The 21,755-nt window shown below is 39.7% G+C and overlaps 1 protein-coding gene across 4 annotated transcripts in view; it reads left to right on the top strand.

Annotated features, from left to right (window-relative positions):
• usp7 (ubiquitin specific peptidase 7 (herpes virus-associated)) overlaps positions 1 to 21,755 on the top strand; it is a 97,826-nt gene that overhangs the window by 27,497 nt on the left and 48,574 nt on the right. For all 4 annotated transcript variants that reach the window (XM_060840502.1, XM_060840503.1, XM_060840504.1 and 1 more), the window contains exons 2-6: positions 638 to 742; positions 10,375 to 10,573; positions 11,530 to 11,668; positions 20,199 to 20,287; positions 20,622 to 20,730. In XM_060840502.1, the coding sequence (XP_060696485.1) occupies positions 638 to 742; positions 10,375 to 10,573; positions 11,530 to 11,668; positions 20,199 to 20,287; positions 20,622 to 20,730 (641 nt within the window). The remainder of the gene's footprint in view (positions 1 to 637; positions 743 to 10,374; positions 10,574 to 11,529; positions 11,669 to 20,198; positions 20,288 to 20,621; positions 20,731 to 21,755) is intronic.

A 21,755-nucleotide genomic window follows, 5' to 3' on the forward strand; every position in this document is an offset into this window, starting at 1 on the left:
GATCTGCCTCGAATGCATATGAATTCTTCCTAAATTAGGAGAGAGGAAAGGAGATAGTAATTGTTTTTATTTCGGAACTGATTTCAATGGGGTTATGGTATTGCAAATCTTAGTTTGTTAGTAAAGTGAGCTCAGAGTTGACTTTCCTTCTAACCTGGCCTCTGATTTATATATGAAGAAGTTACTGCAATCGGAAGTTACTGCTATCTAGCACTTTTAGTGCCATCTACCTTGCTACGCGGCTGTTCTTTAGAAGTCATGTTGGAGTGAGAATAAATCACTTCAGTGCACAGTGTAAACCAAATAGTGACATACTGACTAATTTGCTGTCCTTTCTTCTTTAGTAACTAAATGTTAATGGTCATTTTGTGTGTTGGAACGGTATTTGCTTTTTGTAAAACAGCCTCAAATGTGGCTTTTGCATTTCCTGTAATTTGATTGTGATGTCTTTAATATTCCCCAGTCTTGAATTGTACCTTATTTTGAGATATAAACATACAATGCAGTTGTGATCTACAGATTATTTGGGAAAGCGTAAATGTTAAGTGTCCTAATTTAGAGTAATGCTTAAGAAAACGCAAATTCTGTGGTGAAAACATGTCGCCTTTAGCAGTAATGTATTCATTTTTTTTTCCAGCTGGGGATGCAGATGATCCCCCACGAATCACACCAAACCCAGTCATCAATGGTAACGTAGCAATGGCAGATGGACACAACAACACAGAGGAAGACATGGAAGATGGTAACATTTTGTTTTTTAATCCCTTCAGTAGTGAAGAAATCCTTTATAGTTGGAAATATTAGTCTTAAGATAGGCTAGCATCTATTTTTTCAAAAATTTGCTCCACAAATGAGTGCTGGTAGAAGGCATAACTTGAAAAATGTTTCTCGGAAATTATTCTAACATTAAACTGAAACTATTTTATTTACAACTTCAAATCCAACCGATGACTTTCTACCTTCATGGCTTAAGTTTTATGTTGGGTGGCTAATTCTTCTGCATAGCAAAGTAGTGATGGCTGTGCTAGAAATGAAAATATTTTGTCACATCTATTTTAAGGATATTTGAATGTCTGGTTACACACCTAAACTTCCTTTCTCCCTCCCCCTCTGCAGGATGTTTTAATATCATCAATAGATTGCTTAAGCAGCAGCCATTGATTTGACCCCCATACATTTGGTGCTGAATATTGACAGCTTGGTGTGGATTTCTCCAATTCATTTGATTGGGCAATGTCGTAACACGTGATTGGCTGTGAAAAGATGACATGCCATCCACTTTGACCTCCTTTGTGTATATTTTCTGATTGTTCTTGCTTTTACAAATGAGAAAATCAGTCAAGAAGAAATGTACTTGAAACGGGTTACATGGAAGTATTCCACTTGAAGATTAATAATAGATGACTGATTTACAAATGTGCTAGGTTTAGTTTGTTATTACATAATGCAAAATGCTGGGGAATGTAACCTGAGGCTCTGCAACTGGTGCTTTGATAGATTTTTTTTTCCCCTAAATTGTTTAAGTTGAATAATACTAAAGGTGGAATAACTGGAAACATTGAAACTCGTTGAAATCCGTTTCCAATAGCTCCCAAAAATTTGGAGACGATATGATCCACTAGTAAGTTTTTAAACCTAGCAAAGAAGTTAGCTCCACTTTCTTTGAATTATGTAAAGGTTTGCAAAAAAAAAAAATTTTTTGAAGGCATATTTTATACTTTGACAATCTCAAATGCATACGCCAACTTAATATTCTCAATCAAGATAGTAAATGTGACTAAAGTTGTTTTGGTGGCAGAACTGTTTTGTCTCTAATTCTAGATATGGAGCAGTAATTATTAAAATAGCTTTGGATGTTTTGATACCTATTGTGAAACTTTTAAGGTTGAACAACCGTTTTTGATGAAAATGGGACTAATAACAATGCTGTTGGTTATATTTTGCTAAATCTTTCTTAAAGACCAGATTTATTATACACATTCTCCTCCAGATCAGATATTCTACAAATGAACACTTGTGGGTTTTATATGCCTGCGCAGCTAAACGGAAGATTGAGAATTGCACACAGTTCTAGCAAGATGCCTCCCCATGGGGTAGGTGCTCTCTGATTAAAAATCCTGGTCACAAGGAATTATTTTCCCACTTGGAGCATGTTATGAGAGTTTCCTCAATTCTTCCTCATTCATTCAACTTGTGCATATAAATAGGAATTTCAGTTATTTGATAGAGGAGGTGGAAGAGAGAATGAGCATTTTAAGAAATTCACCATGGCACTAGCATTTTGGTCAGATGATCTTCCCTTCTCTGATTTAAGACTGTACTTCCCTTGAATTTGTCTTGCGTCTGTTTTTTTTTGTTTTGCTTAGTTACTCATTATAGGATGAGATTTATTATGGAAAAATCTGCAAAAATGTTTTTTCAAATTTAACTATTTTTAAGAATGTTTTCCCTAAGTTGATGCTTCTCAATACTGGTCTCTAAGGGCTACGTTAGTGGGTTTGGTTGTAGTGCTGAATTTGAAATTTGTAAAGTAGAGGTCTCCCCTCAAGTCACTGACGTTTTAGCTGATCTTCAGTGCAGTTTCAGAATTGTCAAACTTGTGCTAATGTTTTTGAAAGCTTTCCATAATAGTAGTCATTCATTGAATTTGAAAGCCAGAATTGTTCAGTTACAAGAAAATCTGCAAATTCAGGTCAGACAAGGGGTTGGCTTAAAGCAGGGGAGTGCTTTTGAAAGATGATTATAGCCTACTGCAGTGCTAACTAAAGAGAACATTGAGATCCTTCCTGCTTTATCCAGTCATGTCGCAAGTCAGCAATTTTTTTTTATCAGGCAATTGTCCAGTTTTTGTTCCAATTAAGCAGTAATGCTGTTGATCTGCATTTAGGTATTGCAGTAGTTTTGGATGTAATGGGATATGGAACTTCAGTTTCAAAACAGGAGATACTGATTGTAATCAGAAACATTTTTCTCAAAAGGTTATGTCTTAGGACTTTTTATTAAGGTGGTTGAAGTAACATCTTTTGAATATTTTTAAGTGAGAGGTAAATTATAGATGGAATGAAAAAGAGAGAGATGAAAATGTGGAGTAATTTGCTTCACTTCTACCTTTATTGACTAGCAGAGCAGATTCAAGTGGCTGAGTGATCATCCAAATTTTCTGTTCATAGCTATTGTAAATGTGGTGAGTTGCCCTGGATAGCTGTTGAGCATGTAATGAAAGTGTTTTTTAATGTTGGACAAACATTACAGAATTTTGACCCAGATGTTTTAAGTCAGGCCTGAAAACATGAAATGCTGGAGGTCACAGTGAGTCGGGCAGCATCCATGGAGGGAGCAAGCTAACGTTTTGAGTCTGGGTGATTCTTCATGGGCTGGAGTGAAACGTGGAGGAGGCAGTGTTTGTGTTGTAGCTTCGCAGGAAGGGAGTTGGTGGGAATACTAGTTGTGTGTGTGTTTTGGATTTTCAGTACATTCAGCCATGTCCCTTTGGGTAGAAAGTATAATTGGTTCTCTAGTTATTGAAGAAGCTTTGGCTATGAATGAGATCTATGTCAGTAGAGGGAGTGTATAAAGTCAGAGGAACAGCATGGAAACAGACCATTCAGTCCAACCCATCCATGCCAACCAGATATCCCAACCCAATCTAGTCCCACCTGCCAGCACCCAACCCATATCCCTCCAAACCCTTCCTATTCATATACCCATCCAAATGTCTCTTAAATGTTGCAATTGTACCAACCTCCACCACTTCCTCTGGCACCTCAATTCCATACATGTACCACCCTCTGCATGAAATAGTTGCCCCTTAGATCTCTTTTATATCTTTTCCCCCTCACCCGAAACCTGTGCCCTTTAGTTCTGCACTCCCCGACCCCAGGGAAAAGACTTTGTCTGTTTATCCTATCCATACCCCTCACAATTTTGTATACCTCTATAAGGTCACCCCTCAGCCTCCGCTCCAGGGAAAACAGCCCCAACCTGTTCAGCCTCTCCCTGAAGCTCAGATCTTCTAACCCTGGCAACATCTTTGTAAATCTTTCCTGAACCTTTTCAAGTTTCACAACATCTTTCCGATAAGAAGGAGACCAGAACTGCACGCAGTATTCCAACAGTGGCCTAACAATGTCCTGTACAGCCGCAACATGACCTCCCAACTCCTTCACTATCCTATCTACCTGTGATTCCACTTTCAAGGAGCTATGAACCTGCACTCTACGGTCTCTTTGTTCAGCAACACTCCCTCGGACTATTGATTTGTCAGGCTATTTTGATGTTGCTGCTGCACCTGTCTGAGCAAGAGAGCAAGACTTGATTGGAATTACAACTTCTGTTTTAAAGATTATGCAGTAACTTTGGGAAGTCGGGAGGTGAGCTTATTGTGAAAAATCTGGTTCCTGAACTGAAAGAAGTCATTGCATTTATGTGGGAACGCCACCACCTGCAGGCTCCCCTTCTAGTCATTCACTGTCTTGACTAGGAAATATATTGCCGTTCCCTCACTGTCACTAGGTAAAAGTTCCCTCCTTTAAGGCATTATGGGTCTAGCTACAGCTCTTGGACTGCAGTGGTTCAAGGAGGCCCTTCGTCATCCCTCGAGGGCAATTAGGGATGGGCAATAAAAGCTCATGTCACATGAGTGGAGAAAAGAATTTCAATTTCATTCATGGTTAAACATTTGTGGGAGATTGTATCCAGGCTTTGCAACATGAATGTTTCTTGTCACTTCAATGTAGCCAGGTTTGGCAGTACTTCCATTCTGCTCCAGGGGAATAATGTAGTGATACAAGGTCATTCTAATGCTCCCCTTGCTCAAAAAGATGACTGTTGAATTGTGTTCTTCTATGAAAATATATGCAACTCTTCTGTGATATTTCTTGCCTCATTATCTTGCAATGCATCGCTGACTAAGTCTCCTGAAATAAGATCGTCAGAAACACAAGGAAGACCAGACCATTCAGACTGCAAAGCCTACTCCGCTGTTCTTAAGTGGCTCTGATTTGGGAGTAAACTCTATTTTCCTGCTTGTTTTTTTTTCCCCTGGAGCCCTAAAATCATTGACTCCCTTGTTGATCAATAATCTGTCTAACTCAGCCTTGACTTGATTCAGCAATCTGCTCTGCACAATACTTCTCAAAATTCCAAACCTCAAGAAACTTCATAAATTCTTCCTCATCCTTCCATCACTGGTACTGATGATTGAGCATTGCTATTTCTTGTAAGAGCTTATGACACTTGGGTATCATTTGTGTTGTCCTTTGACAAACTGCTGCTTTTTGAGCTGAGTCACAGAACCACTATTTCCAGACATAGTTGGGAATGTGTAAAAAGTGAGTAAGTTGTCATGGTAATTTGCTTTTTCATCCACCCCCATTTCTTTTGGATTACTAACTTCAGTAACTAAAGATGTAAACCTAAAAAACACATGAGGGAGTAGCTTCTCTTCAGTTTCCATTTTCCAAAATTGGTCTGTCTTTTCACTGTATCTGTGGATGTCTCTTTCACTTGTGCAACTGCAGCACTACTGTGGGTGCAGTGGCTAAACTGTCTGAACCAGTCTGTCAGTGCCTCACATGTTGGAAGCTACCTCCAGCTGTTAGAAAATCTGCAGTCTTTGATCAATGTATTTTGGCCTTCAATAACTTGGTAGAGGCACAGCATATAACGTAAACATGGCAAAGCAATGTTAAGTTCTAGACCCATTGTTAAAACCTGAGGGACAAAACGTTGGGAAAACTGAGGCAATCGGTATCTGTGACCTCTGAAACTGAGCTCAATTGCAATAACTGGGGGTCGAGTCGAACATGTTGAATGAGCTTATTTACCTTGTGCGTTCTGCACAAGATTGCTTGTGCAAAACAAACCTTTGTTTAGGACGTGGGCTTTCATCAAGATCTAAATGATCCACTAGGGGTAGGAAGAACGTGTTTTATTTTTCTTTTGGTCTTAACAAGTAACTTGATGAGGACTACATATTTTAGCATATTTAGGTTTAAAAAAAAAGTCAGGAAGATTTGTATCTCACTACCAAAGCTTTGCCATGTTTTCCTCCTCATGCCCCAATTTTGATGTCACCAGAATGTACAGAAGAAGAATGACAAGTGAGCGCTGAAAGACCCTAGATAATTTCAATAACCTGGGGTGAAAATTGTGTTTTTGAGATGATCTGAGTATTAGAAGAATGCACAATAATTAAAGAGACTTTGTACTCTGCCAATAAAAAGGAGAACAAAAGTATTGGGCAAAATAAAAGCTGTGGCAGTACCCTGCGGTATGCACTTTGTACAAATAATTGGCTGGTAAGTAAATCATAGGAGCTGGCAGACATTTGTTTCTGTAGGTTTTTGTCTTTGTGTACTTAACTATTGACTCTTCTCTCCCTATTGGAAAAAGATGCTGTCTCCATGTACACTTGCCTGTAATCCTGTAAATGGTACATCCATGGTGCTAAAATGCCTGCAAATTATCTGATTTAAAGAATATAGTACATGATAGTGATAACTCCCACTTCTCTAAAGGAGGATCTTCCACACAGACATAAACCACCCACCGTCCTCTTCTGTTCTCTAACTATTTCATTTTAGCTCGGCTGTTCTTAGATCTACCTGCAAGTGGTGCATGCAATCTTCAATATTCCAGTTAATTGGATTGGTGCAGATTAACGCTTGTGTCTGTGGAAGACTCTCTGTGGAGAAATGGTGAGTTATGACAGTGTAAAGTATTCCTTTCTTTATAATTAGGTTGACTAAAGTAATGCAGAACTCAAATGTAAGGCCTGTATATAAAGAAAATGCAGTTATAGAATTGCTGTATTCTACCACTGAATGGGAAAGTATTCAATGATGTGAGGAGGATTTGCCTTAAGATGTGTAATCAGTGTCTCATTGTGTAGGTTTGTTTAATAAGTTAGCAAGTCTGTTCACTTTATTATTTTTTAATGTTGCTTGCCTTTCTATATTAATAACCAGAAAAATTGTTCTTTGGTGGCTACTTGACTGGAAGTTGAGACCAGTAAAGCACAGTTCACTGTGTACCCTTCATGTTAATGGATTTATACTAATTAATAAATATGCATTCTTGATGCTGAAAGAGACTAATCGGAATACCCATCATAAAGAATATTTTGATCTGTTATGATATATGCTTACAGTTCATATTTCCATTGGACGATTGGCTTTATTGATGTTTTGCCTTTTGAAGCAGTGAAAATGCTGTCATTTCTTCACAAATTTCACTCAACTATTTAGTCTACAAAACTTTCTTTTATTGATATCCTTGACTGGTTTCATCTGATGTCTGTCTTGGCTAAGACTACCTCAAAGAAGTTCTGTTGCTTTATAACCGCTCTTCATTTTCCAAACCATTGATTTAACACTCAAACGTGAATAGCTGGCTGCAGAAAAGATACACGTTGAGAATGGGCAAGAATATGAAAGAGAATACAATATGGCAGACATCTTGTTTTTTTTTAAAAACCCTGGGAAATGTTTGTTGCGAGGTTCCTGGATGTAATTGGCAATGTTAATATAGAGTAAATAGTTAATGAAAGCGAATGGCATGTTAGCATTTGTTACCAAGGAATTGGAGCATAAGTGTAACTAATAAAATGATGCATAGCATTTGAGACCAAACCTGAAGTTTTATTGTATTGAGCCTTGTTCTCCTCTTAAAGATTTTTCACTTTAGAATGTGCACCATATCCATTAGACTCTATTGTTGGATAATAGATTTAACTTGAGGAATGTTAAAGATGAAGCATGAATTGCCTAGAGTTTGTACAGATCAAATCTAAATGTAAAAATTCTTCAGGGACTTAACAGGGCCATTCTGGAGTGCAGGGTCATAACCTCAGAATATCCAAAGGTCTGTGACAAACTAATCCTGATGCTGAGATGTTGAGGATGCAGGAGGGCTTTTGAAGTGCTGTTTTGTGCCTGTACCACCTCTATCAGAACGTCCAGGTTCAGATCCCACCTGCCCTCAGTCTATGCATAATGTCTGTGAACAGGATGATAAGTATGTATAACTGGGTTTGTTGTTTAGGGCTAAGATGTGCAAGTTCTTGACTCAATTGACTGAATTGTTGGAATGACGCTGAGGGATGTGAGATTGAGTTGGATGATCAGCAAACACCTTGAAAGATTAATCTAAGCTTGAGCACCTCCTTTATTGTGCTTGTTTTCTCAGCAGTACCTTGTGTCTCAACTTCCCATCTTCCTGAGCTCTTTGCAACTTTGTTCATTGTGACTGGATTGATCCTTTATTTCCACTTCAACGTTAAATTAACTTGTATATTCTTGCCTTAACTTGGATAAAATCTTTATTTCACATCAAGAATGAAACATGGATTTGTATTCCTTTACCCTAAGACTCTTAATGGAGCTCTACTGAAAAGTTATGGTATCATACTAAGTCAGAGGGCAGATAAGCATGAGCTTGGTCAAAGAGGCAAGGGTAAGGAGTGTCTTTTGTCTGAGGAAGTAATCAAAAAGATTAGTAGGGGCAGAGGGGTAAGACATTGTTTACTTGGACTTCAGTAAAGCCTTTGACAAGGTTTTGTGTGGTAGGTTAATTAGTAAAGTGAGATCACATGGGATTCAGAGAGCTTGTCAATTGGGCACAAAATTGTCTTAATGGTAGGGGACAGAATGGTGGTGGAGGGATTTTTCAGACTGGAGGCTTGTTTCCAGCAGTGCTTCTCGGGTATTTGTGCTGGGTCCAGTTTTGTTTCATTTATTCAAATGATTTAAATAAGCATATAAAAGGCACAGTTAATACATTTGCAGGCAACACCAAAGTTGATCATCTAGTGGAGCAGGTTACCTAAGATTACCAAGATACCTTGATAAATATAAGGGCAGGACTTCAAAACTTAAAAGTAGGGCCTTAGGTAGTGTGGTAGAACAGGAGACCTTGGGGTTCAGGTGCATAATTCATCAAAGTTTGCAGCACATATAGGATGGTTAACAAAACATTTAGCATACTTGCCTTCATTGCTCAGCCCATTTGAATATAGGATTTGCAATGTCACATTTAGGTTGTACAGGATGTTGCTGAGGTCTCTTAGGGAATACTGTGTCCAGTCCTGGTCACCCTGTTAGAGGAAAGATAATAGGAATGGATAGTTAGAGTTAAAAGGAGAGGCCGGATAGGCTTGAATGTTTTTGACTGGAGTATAGGATTTTGAGTGGTGACCTTAAAGCTTTCTAAAAGCATGGGTATAGCTAAGGTGAATGGCATGTGTCTGACTGGGGGATTTCCAGACTAGGGAGCATTATTTTTAAGGAGAGGAGAGATTTTAACGTCATGAGGGGCAGTTTTATTTCGAGGTTTGTGTATGGAATGAACTGCTAGAAGAAGTGTTAGATGCAGATAGAGTTTAAAATGTCGAAAAGACATGTAAGTAGATAAGTACATGAACAGGAAGGTTTGGAGGCATATGGCCCAAGCACAGGCACGTGGGGGCTAATTTAATTTGGGATTATAGTCAGCATGGACTGTTCAACCATATTTGACCTTTACATCCATTACTCTTGATGGGCCTGATCCAAACTGACAATACTGTCCTGCAGTTGTGTTTTGGCACTCTTAGCAATTTAAAGAAGCCCCCTGGAAGAAAAGGGCAAATGCTTGCATGCAGAAGCATGGGGCAAGACCAGTTAACACCTCACGGTGAAAAGTTTTCAGGAGAATCTGTATCCCAGTTTTCCTGTTCCAATCTTCCATTTGTTTCCTGTTTACAAAGAATGAGGAAAGCTTATATATGGTAAGTAAAATGTGGACAACAAAGAATGTCACTGCCATGTACTCAGTTGGTTTAAGTAGCCGCTTGTGGATGGTGTTTTGTTTCACATATTTCATAAAATTGGTGGAGAGTGAGTGACTTTTATCCTTAATTGATCTGCGTTACTGTGTGCTATCTCCCTGTGAGCTGCCTCTGTTTGTTGACAAATTTGGTCCTTCAGTTAAATCAGTCTGTAGCACACGGTTGTCAAGAGAAAATATTGTCTGGAGTTGTGGAGAAGCTGTCTCAACTTGCTTTCCAGAATACACTATCGGTGTACAGGGATTTAAAAAGCTGAAACTAACATTTTTTTAGATATGTCTAGGTGTTTATGTGTTTATGGATAGGTGTTTATGTCCATTTGTAACTAAAATTGTTTGCTAAAAAGTTTTCACAACATGCAAGAATGGTTGTGTTTGCTAGTGAAAATATTTTTACCTCCGTCGAATGGTTACAGGATTGACTTGGAATTCTGCCAGCTCTGTGGAAACCACAGATTAGATTTGGGTGCTGTTCAACAAGGTAAGGTGTTAACCTTAAAATTGATTTTAGCTTTAATGTAAATATGAAAAATGTTTTTATTTTAACAGACACCAGCTGGCGGTCAGAGGCGACATTTCGTTTCACTGTGGAACGGTTTAGTAGGCTCAGTGAGTCTGTGCTGAGTCCTCCGTGTTTTGTGCGAAACTTGCCATGGAAAATTATGGTGATGCCTCGCTTCCATCCTGATCGGCCTCATCAAAAGAGTGTTGGCTTTTTCCTACAATGCAATGCGGAGTCTGATTCCACGTAAGTAAGAGTTTATATTTTTCTTGAAGATTGTGGATTATGATTGCGTGTTATTTTGGATAGTTTGAAAAAGTTGCCTGATTTGCAGAAACCTCCAGGCTCCTTTTTAATGGGCCTGATTGTGGCTTCATTTCAAGTGAAAGGTACTAATACATAAAATATAATGCAAGAAATATGAAATACACTATTAAACACTTTGAGACTTAGTGGTAGATCAAGTAATTAAAACTTGTGTATTTCTGCAAAATTAAGCAAATCATTATAATTTAATTTGATTGGGAGGGATATAGACAGCAAAATACTTGTCCTAGTTGAATGATTCAAATGAAATTAGCAACAGTTCTGTGCTGAGTGAGTGCCAGAGATCTATAGTGGCATCTCTAAACTTAGCCATACACTTGTTAAGCAACTTATGAATTTCAAGAACTGTAGTCTATTAAGTAAAGGAATTGAAATTAAAGTTTTTATAAGAGAAATTTTAGTGGGTGGCACGGTGGCAGTGGTTAGCACTGCTGCCTCACAGCGCCAGAGACCCAGGTTCAATTCCCGCCTCAGGTGTGTGGAGTTTGCACGTTCTCCCTGTGTCTGCGTGGGTTTCCTCTGGGTGCTCCAGTTTCCTCCCACAGTCCAAAGATGTGCAGGTCAGGTGAATTGGCCACGCTAAATTGCCCGTAGTGTTAGATAAGGGGTAAATGTATGGGTGTGTTACGCTTCAGCGGGTCAGTGTGGACTTGTTGGGCCAAAGGGCTTGTTTCCACGCTGTAAGTAATCTAATCTAATTTAAGCATTAGATCTGCTTTTTAAGGAGAACAGGAAGAGTGCCTTCCTGAGTCACTTCAAAGAGTATTGAGCCAATTATGTAACTTACGATTGGGCTCGATATCGGATTAGTTCTGTGACTCTTGGCGAGAGATGAATCTTCTATTGATTGAAATTCTTCCTATTCCCTGTTGTAGGTCATGGTCCTGTCATGCCCAAGCAGTTTTGAAGATAATCAACTACAAAGATGAAGAAAAGTCATTTAGTAGAAGAATCAGTCACCTTTTCTTTCACAAGGAGAATGACTGGGGTTTCTCTAATTTCATGACTTGGAGTGTAAGTCCCAAAATATAATTGGTTCTGCAATCAAATTTTTTTTTTTGTTGTCTAAGTCAAGTTCCAAGTATGCTGTGTTTGTGTCTGTGTATTTCTTCCCAATTTTCTTTGTCCAGACCACTTAGGCTTTTGTATACTTGATTCATATCTCCTCTTTGTCTTATGCAAGGAAAGCTGAATCTAGCTTCTGTACTCCATCTTCATAAATTTAAGCTTCTCATCCTTGAAACCATAATAGCTGAAAATGTGTTGCTGGAAAAGCGCAGTAGGTCAGGCACCATCCAAGGAACAGGAGAATCGACGATTCTCCTGTTCCTTGGATGCTGTCTGACCTCTTGCGCTTTTCCAGCAACACATCTTCAGCTCTGATCTCCAGCATCTGCAGTCCTCACTTTCTCCTTGAAACCATAATAGTAAATCTCTTAAATCATTGTTGCACTGCCTTCACATCTGTCCTACGGTGTGGCACCCAAAACTGGTGCAGTATTCCAACTGAGGCTGAACAAGTGATTTGTATAAATTCAACACACCCTCTTTGCTTTTGTGCTATAAATGCTCGTATTAATGAAACTTGAAATATTGATTTAGATTCCCTACAGTGTGCGAACCGACCCTTCGGCCCAAAAAGACTGCACCACAACCCTCCAAAGAGTAATCCAGCCAGACCCATTTCTCTCTAACTAATGCATCAAACACTGGGCAATTCAGCATGGCCAATCCACCTAACCTGCACATCTTTGGGTGGTGGGAGGAAACCAAAGTACCTGGAGGAAATGTACGCAGACACAGGGAGAATGTGCAAATTCCACACTCCAGCCCAAACCTGGGTCTCTGGTGCTGTGAGGCAGCTGTGCTAACTACTGAGCTACCGTGCTGTCCCACTATGTTTAATTAACTGTTCTCTAACCTGTCCAGCCACCATTAATAACTGATGCACACGTTTACCCAGATCTTGCAGCTCCTTTCAAGTTGAATCCTTCATTTTATCTTGTTTTTCTGTTGGCCCAACCAAATGAATCATCATCCACTTCCCTGCATTAAACTTCCATCTGTCGCCTTTCAACCCAGTCAACTAACTTGTCCACATGTTAAAGTTCTACACTGCATTCCCCTCCGCTTACAATATTTCCAAGTTTCGATTTGGTTCCTGGAGCTGATAGCTGGAATACTCCATAACGAATATTTTCCTAGCTCAATAAACCTTGATTAACCATTTTTTTTTTCCTATCACTTATCAATTCTGAAACCTATTGTTTATACCCCATTTACTCCTGAATGAAAGTTTGTTCATGAGTCTGTTCGGCTGCAATGTATCATGATGTGCATTCTGAAAGTTGATGTGCATCACATCAATAACATTGGTCCATGGTTTCTGTCTCCATGTATAAAAATCTCCTTTTTGGCCCACTTTCCTCTTTATCACCCTTATACTGCTTTTATAGGTGAAGGCAACTTTAAGATGACCTTTTTTGTTTGCCAGTCTCTCTTCATTCTCCCTCTCTTTCTTAAATTTGCTTTTCACTACCCTGTGAATCTTATGTATTCTGCTTGGATTCTAATGTATTTTCAACGAGATCGTATGACATCTGAGGACTTGAGAATTCATATGTCTCCCCTTTCCCTTTTAAGACAAACCTTTTGAGCCTAAACCATCTTTTTATAGATGGCTCAGTGTTCAATTACTGGCTTTCTGCCGGCCTCTCATTGCAGTTCAGCCCAGATCCATTCTGAGCCCACTGAAGTAGGCTTTCATTCAGTTTATTATTTTTAATCTGGATTGTTCATTGTCCTTCTCCAGTCATCCTTAAATGTTACAATAGTGATCGCTGTCACCCAAATATTCTCCCATTGACCCCTTTCTCCAGCTGACCACGTCATTGCTAAAAACCAATCCTGCCAGTGCTTCCTAGATCATTTGACTAGAAACATAATATTCAATACATTTGCCATTTACACTACCATAATCTGAATCTATTGAGATAATTTAAATCTCCTATTGTAAACACTGCATTATTTTCTTGCTGCTCTTTAATACCTAATTTCCTTGCAAATTTATTCCTCTGCTTCTCTTGCTAGTCGTCAGCTTCTGGAATGCACCTGGCAACGTAATTGCATCGTTTTGGTTTCTAAGTGATGGAGGCTCATGCATTTGCAACATTTAAAAGGCATCTGGATGGGTATATGATTAGGAAATGTTTGGAGGGTTATGGGCTGGGTGCTGGCAGGTGGGACTAGGTTGAGTTGGGATATCTGTTCGGCATGGGCAAGTTGGACCGAAGGGTCACTTTCCATGCTGTACATTTCTGATTAGCTCAAGCCAGATAAGTTCTGAAATGACCCCTGTGGGGTGTACTCTTTTTATCCAGCACTGCAGTGGTCAACTGAAGCAATGCAACCATCTATCTCCTCTTGTGTCCTTTCTTAACTTTCTGCATTCCTTCTATCCAAGAGTGTTTAGCACCAGATCATACCCTCCTTTGAGCCAGTGATCTATAGCTGCAGCTTCTTACTTAGACTTGGTAATCTGCACCTACAACTCCCCAATCTTTTATTTACCAAACTGTGCATTCGTAGTAATGGTGATTTGATTTTATTACTTTTCCTTACCCTGACATCACCTATTAATTTAGTATTCTGTATTCTAATGCTTTCAATACATGGAGAATTGGATATTTTTGTTAGTTACCACATCAGAGTTGGTTTAGATTCTCACTTTATATGAGCAGAATACCCCTCAAGGTGCTCAGTCTTTGCTCTGTTCAGGTCTCATCTTCCCCCTGAATCTGTCCCAAGAATCGTTAGGCCTTCCTTGCACCAACCTTGAAGCCACACATGAATCTATCTTGTCCTCCAGTTTCTGTTCAGTTCCAAATGGTACTGGGATCAGTCTGAAGAACACTACTTTTGAGGTTATCCTTGCTAACTTTTGCCAAGCTTCCGAAATTCTGACTGCAAAATGACATCCTCTTTTGCAATCAATGCCATAGTTAAAATGTGGACCACTGCTGCTGTAAACCAGGAGAAGAAAAGATTAGAATTTGGGAGAAGTACCATTGCCAGAGAAGTGTTATGAAGTAAATTGTTGGAACTGCAGGTTGATCAGAGTGTAGATCCAAATAGATTTTGAAAGGAGTAACATAGTTGTCATATTGGTTTTCACTTTTCTTAAGCTCCCTTGACTTGGGCCAGTCCCATAAGATTACAAGTTAGCAAATGTGTTACTACTTTTTTACAAATGGGGTGAGTGGAAAGAGCTTAGCTTAACGTGTCATCGGGTTGATGTGAGGTATTACATATGTTATGGCAAAGCTGTTGGATGCACTCAAGATGTCAGGGAGAGTCAACATGGCTATGAGAAAAATAACTCTTCAATTTTATTGCAGTTTGTTGTGATAGTGCTGTGGATGAGGTGAATGGGTGGATGTTTTGTACTTGGATTTCCAGAGGCATTTGATGAAGTACTACATCAGTGATTATTGTAGAAAATTGAAGGCCATGATATAGGGCAGCATGTTGGTATGGTTAGAAGTTTGGTCCGCTTCCGGCTAGCCAACCATTCTTGGTGTCAGTGCATCTTAGCAGGGTGACAAATGCAATGAGAGATTCTGGGATCTCAACTCTCCACAGTTTCAGTACCTTTTTTTTGAACTGTCCCCCAATCCAAGCCATGTTCGTCAAACTTTGCTGATGGCAGAAAGATAAGTACGAAGTCAAGTTTGGAATTGTCCATTTTGGCAAGACGAATAAAAATGGATTGAAATGGTGAGAGATTATAGAGACCTGAGATGAAAAGGATCGGAGTATACCAGAACATAAAATGAAAAGACTGCAGGTATAACAAGTAATGGGGAGAGTTTAATAGTGTCACTTATTGCAAGGGGAGTAAACTGCAAAAGTAGGAAGGTTATGCTTTGATTTTGAAGGCTGCTAATGAGACCACATCTCGATACTGCGTATGCTATTAATAATCTTACTTCAGGATGTAAATACCTAGCAAGCAGTCCAGAAATGGTTACCAAACAAATACTTGCAGTGGATATGTGGTCTCATGAGGATAGAGTCGTAAAGTGTGGCACTGTAAAAGCACAGCAGGTGAGGCAGCATAATTTGCTGTAGCTGCATGTCCCAGGTGAGCCATTACCATTATTCCAAATCTATAAACATGCTATCCATTTAGCTGTCAGTCTCAGTGGTTCACCATGGTGATATAACCTGCTGTTCAACCTCTGGAAGCATTGAGCTCATGTAGCTGCAACTGATGACATTTGTACATGTGATTGTCTACTACTGTGGAAGCATGGTGGAGCTGCTGTGGCACAGGATATGCAGAAGCAACCCTATCATTCCTTCATTTATTCATTGACCTTCTGTTACTGTGTAAAATGCAACTGTGCCGATACTGAAACACACTAAACCATGATTAAAACTTTGCTAGGATTGATGAATACCCAAGTCAGTTTAGTTTGCTAGTTGAACCAAGCCTTATTTCAAAAGAAATGCTCACCAACTAGACATTTGCTCTTAATAATTGATTTTGTTTTTAATTTGTCATTTGTTGCGTCATAGTCTTCAGTCAGCAGTACTCATCAGCCAAACACCTAATCTGCTTTCATGTGATGTTATACCTCTTTATCTTTTTCAAATACTGGAATAACTAGTTGCAGGTGTTAGCGAGACATGATCTCGTGATTCATGCTTCTGAGTCAATTCTTTGCTTCCTTCGGCGTATAATTTTCTACCCCTACAATTCTTGCTCATTTGTGCTGCCTTGTTTCAGCTTACAAATTTCAAGATGTTGAACAGTAAAACTGCACCCTCTATCACTCACTCTCATTTGGCTGAGAAAAACTTAGTGATGCACAATAAATTTGCTCATTTCCCTCAGTCCCTGTGCAAATGGGCATCTGTATGTTTCAATCTTTGCACAGCTCACGACAATGACATAATTGTACTTAAAGTTAGTAAAACAAAGGTGATACTGCCACCCCCACTCTGAAATTCTTAACTGCAGCAAATATAGACATAATTGGTACAGTCTGTCTTCATACTCAGTCCTCCCATTCCAGGAATCAATCTAACAAAGGTTTGTTGCATTCTTCCATAGCTAGAACATCTCACTTTGGGTCTAAAGATCAAAACTACCTGTAACACTCCAGGTGTGGTCTCCCAAAGGCCCTACATAGTTGCATTAAGGCATTCCTATTGCTGTACTTTAATCCACTCTCTAAGAAGGCCAGCATGTAATTTGCCATCACCATCTGCATGTTTAATTTCATCACTGGTATACCAGGGTACAGGTCTCCTTGTCCAGTCTTCACCATTCAGGTAATCTGCCATCTTGTTTTTGCTACCAAAATGGATAACCTCACTTTTATTGGCATTATACTGCATGTGCAGTTCATTTACGCATTCAGTCAGCTTGTTGAAATCGCACTGAAATATCCCTATGTTCTCCTCAGCTCACCCCCTCAACCAAAGTTGCTTTTCTGCAACTTGAGATATTACATCAGATTTCCTCATTTAAATCATTAATGTATATTGTGCATATCTGGAGTCCAAACACTGAACCTTGCAGTACTCCACTAGATAATAAGAATTAATAATTAATCTCTGCCACTGAGAAAACAGCTGTTTTCCTATTGTTTCCTGTCTGGCAATGAATTTTCTATCCATGTCAGTACACAATCTCCAGTCTCATGTGCTTCTGTTTTGCATGCTAATACCTTGGGTGGACCTATGTGAAAGACTTCTGTAAGTCCAAAAACCAATCCACTGGCTCCTCTTCCAACTCTAATAATTATATCTTCTTGATTGCAGTAGATTGATAAGTATGATTTCCCTTTTTGTCAATCCATGTTGATTCTTTTCAGTCCTGTCACTGTTTTCCAAGTACTCCACTATTAAGTCTTTGTACTGAGCTCAACAATTTTACCTTCCAATATCAGATGAACTGATCTACAATTCCTTGCTTTTTTTATAAAATAGTGATGTTCCATTGGATTGGAAGATGGGATGGCCACCAGAACTGTTTGAGAATCTTGAAAAATGACCAGTAATACATTTAATTTTTGGGCCACTTCCTCAGTACTCAGCGATTTGCAGATTCCTGTGCCCTGAGGATTTAGCGGTCTTTAGTCTATCAGTTTCCACAACACACTTTCTCAATTGATGATTACCTTGGGTTACTTCCCCTCACACCGGAGCCTGTGTTCCCCAGCAATTTTGAGACATTACTTGAGAGAATCAAGCTATTTAATTGCTGTGCTACCTCTTTTCCATTTATAACTTGCCTGATTTTAACTGTAAGGCACTGACAGTTGTTTTCACTAATTGTTTTCTTTTTGAATATGTATATAAGCTTTAACAATTAGATTAGATTCCCTACAGTGTGGAAACAGGCCCTTCGGCCCAACAAGTCCACACCGACCCTCCGAAGAGCAACCCACCCAGATCCATTCCCCTACAGCTAACACTACAGGCAGTTTAGCATGGCCAATTCACCTTAGTTTCTATGTTCACTGCAAGCTTACCCTGGTACTCTACTTTCTTCCTCTTGAGCAAAGAGCAAAAGAATTGATTTAAGTCTAAACTGCTTTCAGTCCCTGGCTGTACTGTTTCTTTTGGCCAATTTGTAATTTTTTTCCCTGGATCTCCTAGTATAATATCCCTTGTTAGCCATGGTTGGGTGACATTTCCAAGTTTGTGTATGCGCTAGGCAGGAATGAACAATTGTTGTAGTTCATCCCTACGCTGTTTAAATGTTCAACATTGCCTGTCCCCTACCATTCCTTCAAGTGGGTTCCCCAATTTATCTTGGCCAGTTCGCAGCTCATATCACTGTAATTTTGTTAATGTGGATTTGGCAGCCTAGCTTTTGCAATTAACTATGTCACTGTCCATTTTAATAAAGAATTTTATCGTCTGTTCACTTTCCGGAAGGGGCTTTGCACTGCTAAATGGCCAATTTCTCTTGCTCACGCTCTGTCTTGCTTGCGACTGTTGGTGTGGAGTTTGCATGCTCATCCCATGTCTGCATGGGTTTCCTCGTACAGTCCAAAGATGTGCAGGTTGGGTGGATTTTCCATGCTAAATTGCCCGTAATGGGTAGGCTAGGTGGAGTAGCTGTGAAATGCAGGGTTACAGGGATAGGGTTGGGTCTGGCTGGGATGCTCTTCATTGTTGGTGTGTACTTGGTAGGCCGAATGGCCTGTTTCCACGCTTTGGGGATTTTAATAGATTCAAAAAATTGGTCCATATAATATAAAGGGCATCAGCTGATTTATACTTGTAAAAATTTGTCCCATGGAACAGAGGGTGTATCATAAATGAGACCTTGTTTTATATTTAACCTGCCTAGACTTGCTTGATATTGGATCAGATTAAAGTGTTCATGCCAAATGAGTTGACCAGTCTTAAATCTATCACCCCATAATTTGTAGTTATGCCCTCTCGTACAAGCTGACGTCATCCTAGGAAAAAGTCTTACTCTGTCTCCCCTATCTAATCCTCTGACCATCTTGTATGTCTCTATCAAATTCCCCCTTAGCCACCGCCTTTCCAATGAGAAAAGACCCAAATCTCTCAACCTTTCCTTCTAAGCCCTTCCCTCCAGATCAGGCAACATCCTGGTAAATCTCCTCTGCACACTTTCCAATGCTTCCACATCCACCCTTTAATGGGGCGACCAAAACTCTACACACTATTCCAAGTGTGGCCGCACCAGCATTTTGTGTAGTTACAGTATAATATTGCGGTTCTGAACTTGATCCCTCTGCCAATGAAACCTAACACACTGTATGCCGCCTTAACAGCACTATCCACCTGGATGGCAACTTCAAGGATCTATGCACATGGGCTCCCTCTGCACATCCACACTACCAAGAATCTTTCCATTGACGCAGTACTCTGCCTTCCTGTTATTCTTCCCAAAGTCCATTGCCTCACACTTAGCTGCATTGAACTCCATTTGCCACCTCTGAGCTCAATTCTGCAGTTTATCCAATTCCCCCAGCAACCTAAACTTTCCTCCACACTGTCCACTACACCACTGACTTAAGTGTCATCTGCAAATTTACTAATCATCCACCTATAACTGCATCTGTCATTTATAAAAATGACAAACAGCAGTGGTCCCAAAACAGATCCTTGTAGCACACCACGAGTAACCGGACTCCAGGCTGAATATTTTCCATCAACCACCACTTCTTCTTCCAGAAAGCCAATTTCTAATCCAAATTGCTGAATCACCCTCAATTCTATGCCTCAACATTTTCTCTATCAGCCTACCATGTGGAACCTTATCAAAGGCTTTACTGAAGTCCAAGTAGACCATGGCAACTGCCGTACCCTCATGTACATGCTTAGTCACTTCAAAAAACCCGATGAGGTTTATGAGACATGACCTGCCCTTGACAAAACCATGTTGACTAATTATTGGAAGTCTTTTTTAGAAGCTTCTAGGGTCAACTTGAATATTGGCACCTATAGTATGTTTGTTGAATAACTTTTAAACCACTTCAAATCTATTTAGGAAGCAACAGATGCTGAAAAGGGCTTCATTGAAGATGACAAGGTTACATTTGAAGTCTTCGTTCAGGCTGATGCACCACATGGTGTGGCGTGAGTATAGTATTTAAAATCATAAATTTTGGGGGTGCTTTGGAGGTTGCCTGAGTTTGTGCTTGTATACAAATAGTTAAGATTCGCCAATGAGCAAAATATTACGTCATGACTTATTTCAGGCTGTGTAATGGACCTTTTTGTCCATTGTATGGCTGTGTGATGACCATGAAATCTGCTACCAGTACTTTGCTGCTTACGAAGCATGAGGTATTGAAGAAGATTGCAGAGTGATGAATTGCTGTGAAGCTGTTTTCATTTACAAGTATTTGAAGAGAAACCACAAGTAGAAAAGAAAGTTCGATTACATATGTTATTGAAAATCTAATTCTAGATGGGATTCCAAGAAGCACACAGGCTATGTAGGTTTGAAGAACCAAGGAGCAACCTGTTACATGAACAGCTTATTGCAGACCTTGTTCTTCACAAATCAGCTGCGAAAGGTAATGTAAACATTAGAATTCTGGTCAACCCTGGAAATACATAGTTGCATGCAATTATGTTCTTTCCTTGCTCTATTCCTGATTTTTGTTCCTGTACGCTGTAGACATAAATGGCATAAATTGACAAATGAAGATGTCTCTGAGAACTAGCAACAGAAGCAAGTTTTTTAAGTTGGAAAACTGAAATATCTAGTTTCTTTTTTCTTCAGCTCCAGTAAATTCTGTTTTAAATGTTTGGAAGAGCAACAATGTGATCTACCTTAAATTCTTTCCTGGGGAGAGTAAATTGTTCCAATCTTCTCTTGGTTGTGGTCTTTTCCATTCTGTACATGTGGGTATTGGATGCAGAATGTTTAGCTGTTGGTAGTGCCCTGGTGAATGTTTCCCAATTTATTACAGTTTTAGGTATTGGTCCTCCAAATTAAGGTCTCAGGTGAGGAGGGATGAATTGACTCCTGAGTCACTCTGCCCCACCCTTCCCCAAATATTGGTCACAATAAGGTTACTTTGAAAAGGCACCTTTCCATTGTTGGTGCCCTTGTCCGAAACCCAAATGTGAGAGTTTGCAAAATAGGAAATTTAAACAGGCTTTTGCTAAGCTGTAAGCTAGTGAAGCCATGGGATACAGGACATTTTGACAAAATGAATTCCACATTAACTTCATGACAGGAGGCTGTGAATAATAGTTGAAGATTGTTCTTGTCACTGGAAACCTATCTCCGGTGACACACCGCAGGATTTGGTGGGGAGTTCCCGGCTGTTCGCAGTGTTTGTTAATGATCCCAACGTGATGTAGGATGTTTGATCAGTAAATTCATAGATAATACAAAAATTGAAGGTGTGGTTAAAAACAAGGAGGACAACCTTAAACTGCAGGATAATAGGTTGGTCTCCCCCTCCCACTCTGCCGAGGATATGGAGGTCCGGGGCCTCCTTCACCGCCGCTCCCTCACCACCAGACACCTGGAGGAAGAACGCCTCATCTTCTGCCTCGGAATACTTCAACGCCAGGGCATCAATGTTGA

Source organism: Hemiscyllium ocellatum, chromosome 20, assembly GCF_020745735.1.
Source record: "Hemiscyllium ocellatum isolate sHemOce1 chromosome 20, sHemOce1.pat.X.cur, whole genome shotgun sequence".
NCBI classification, from domain to species: Eukaryota; Metazoa; Chordata; class Chondrichthyes; order Orectolobiformes; family Hemiscylliidae; genus Hemiscyllium; species Hemiscyllium ocellatum.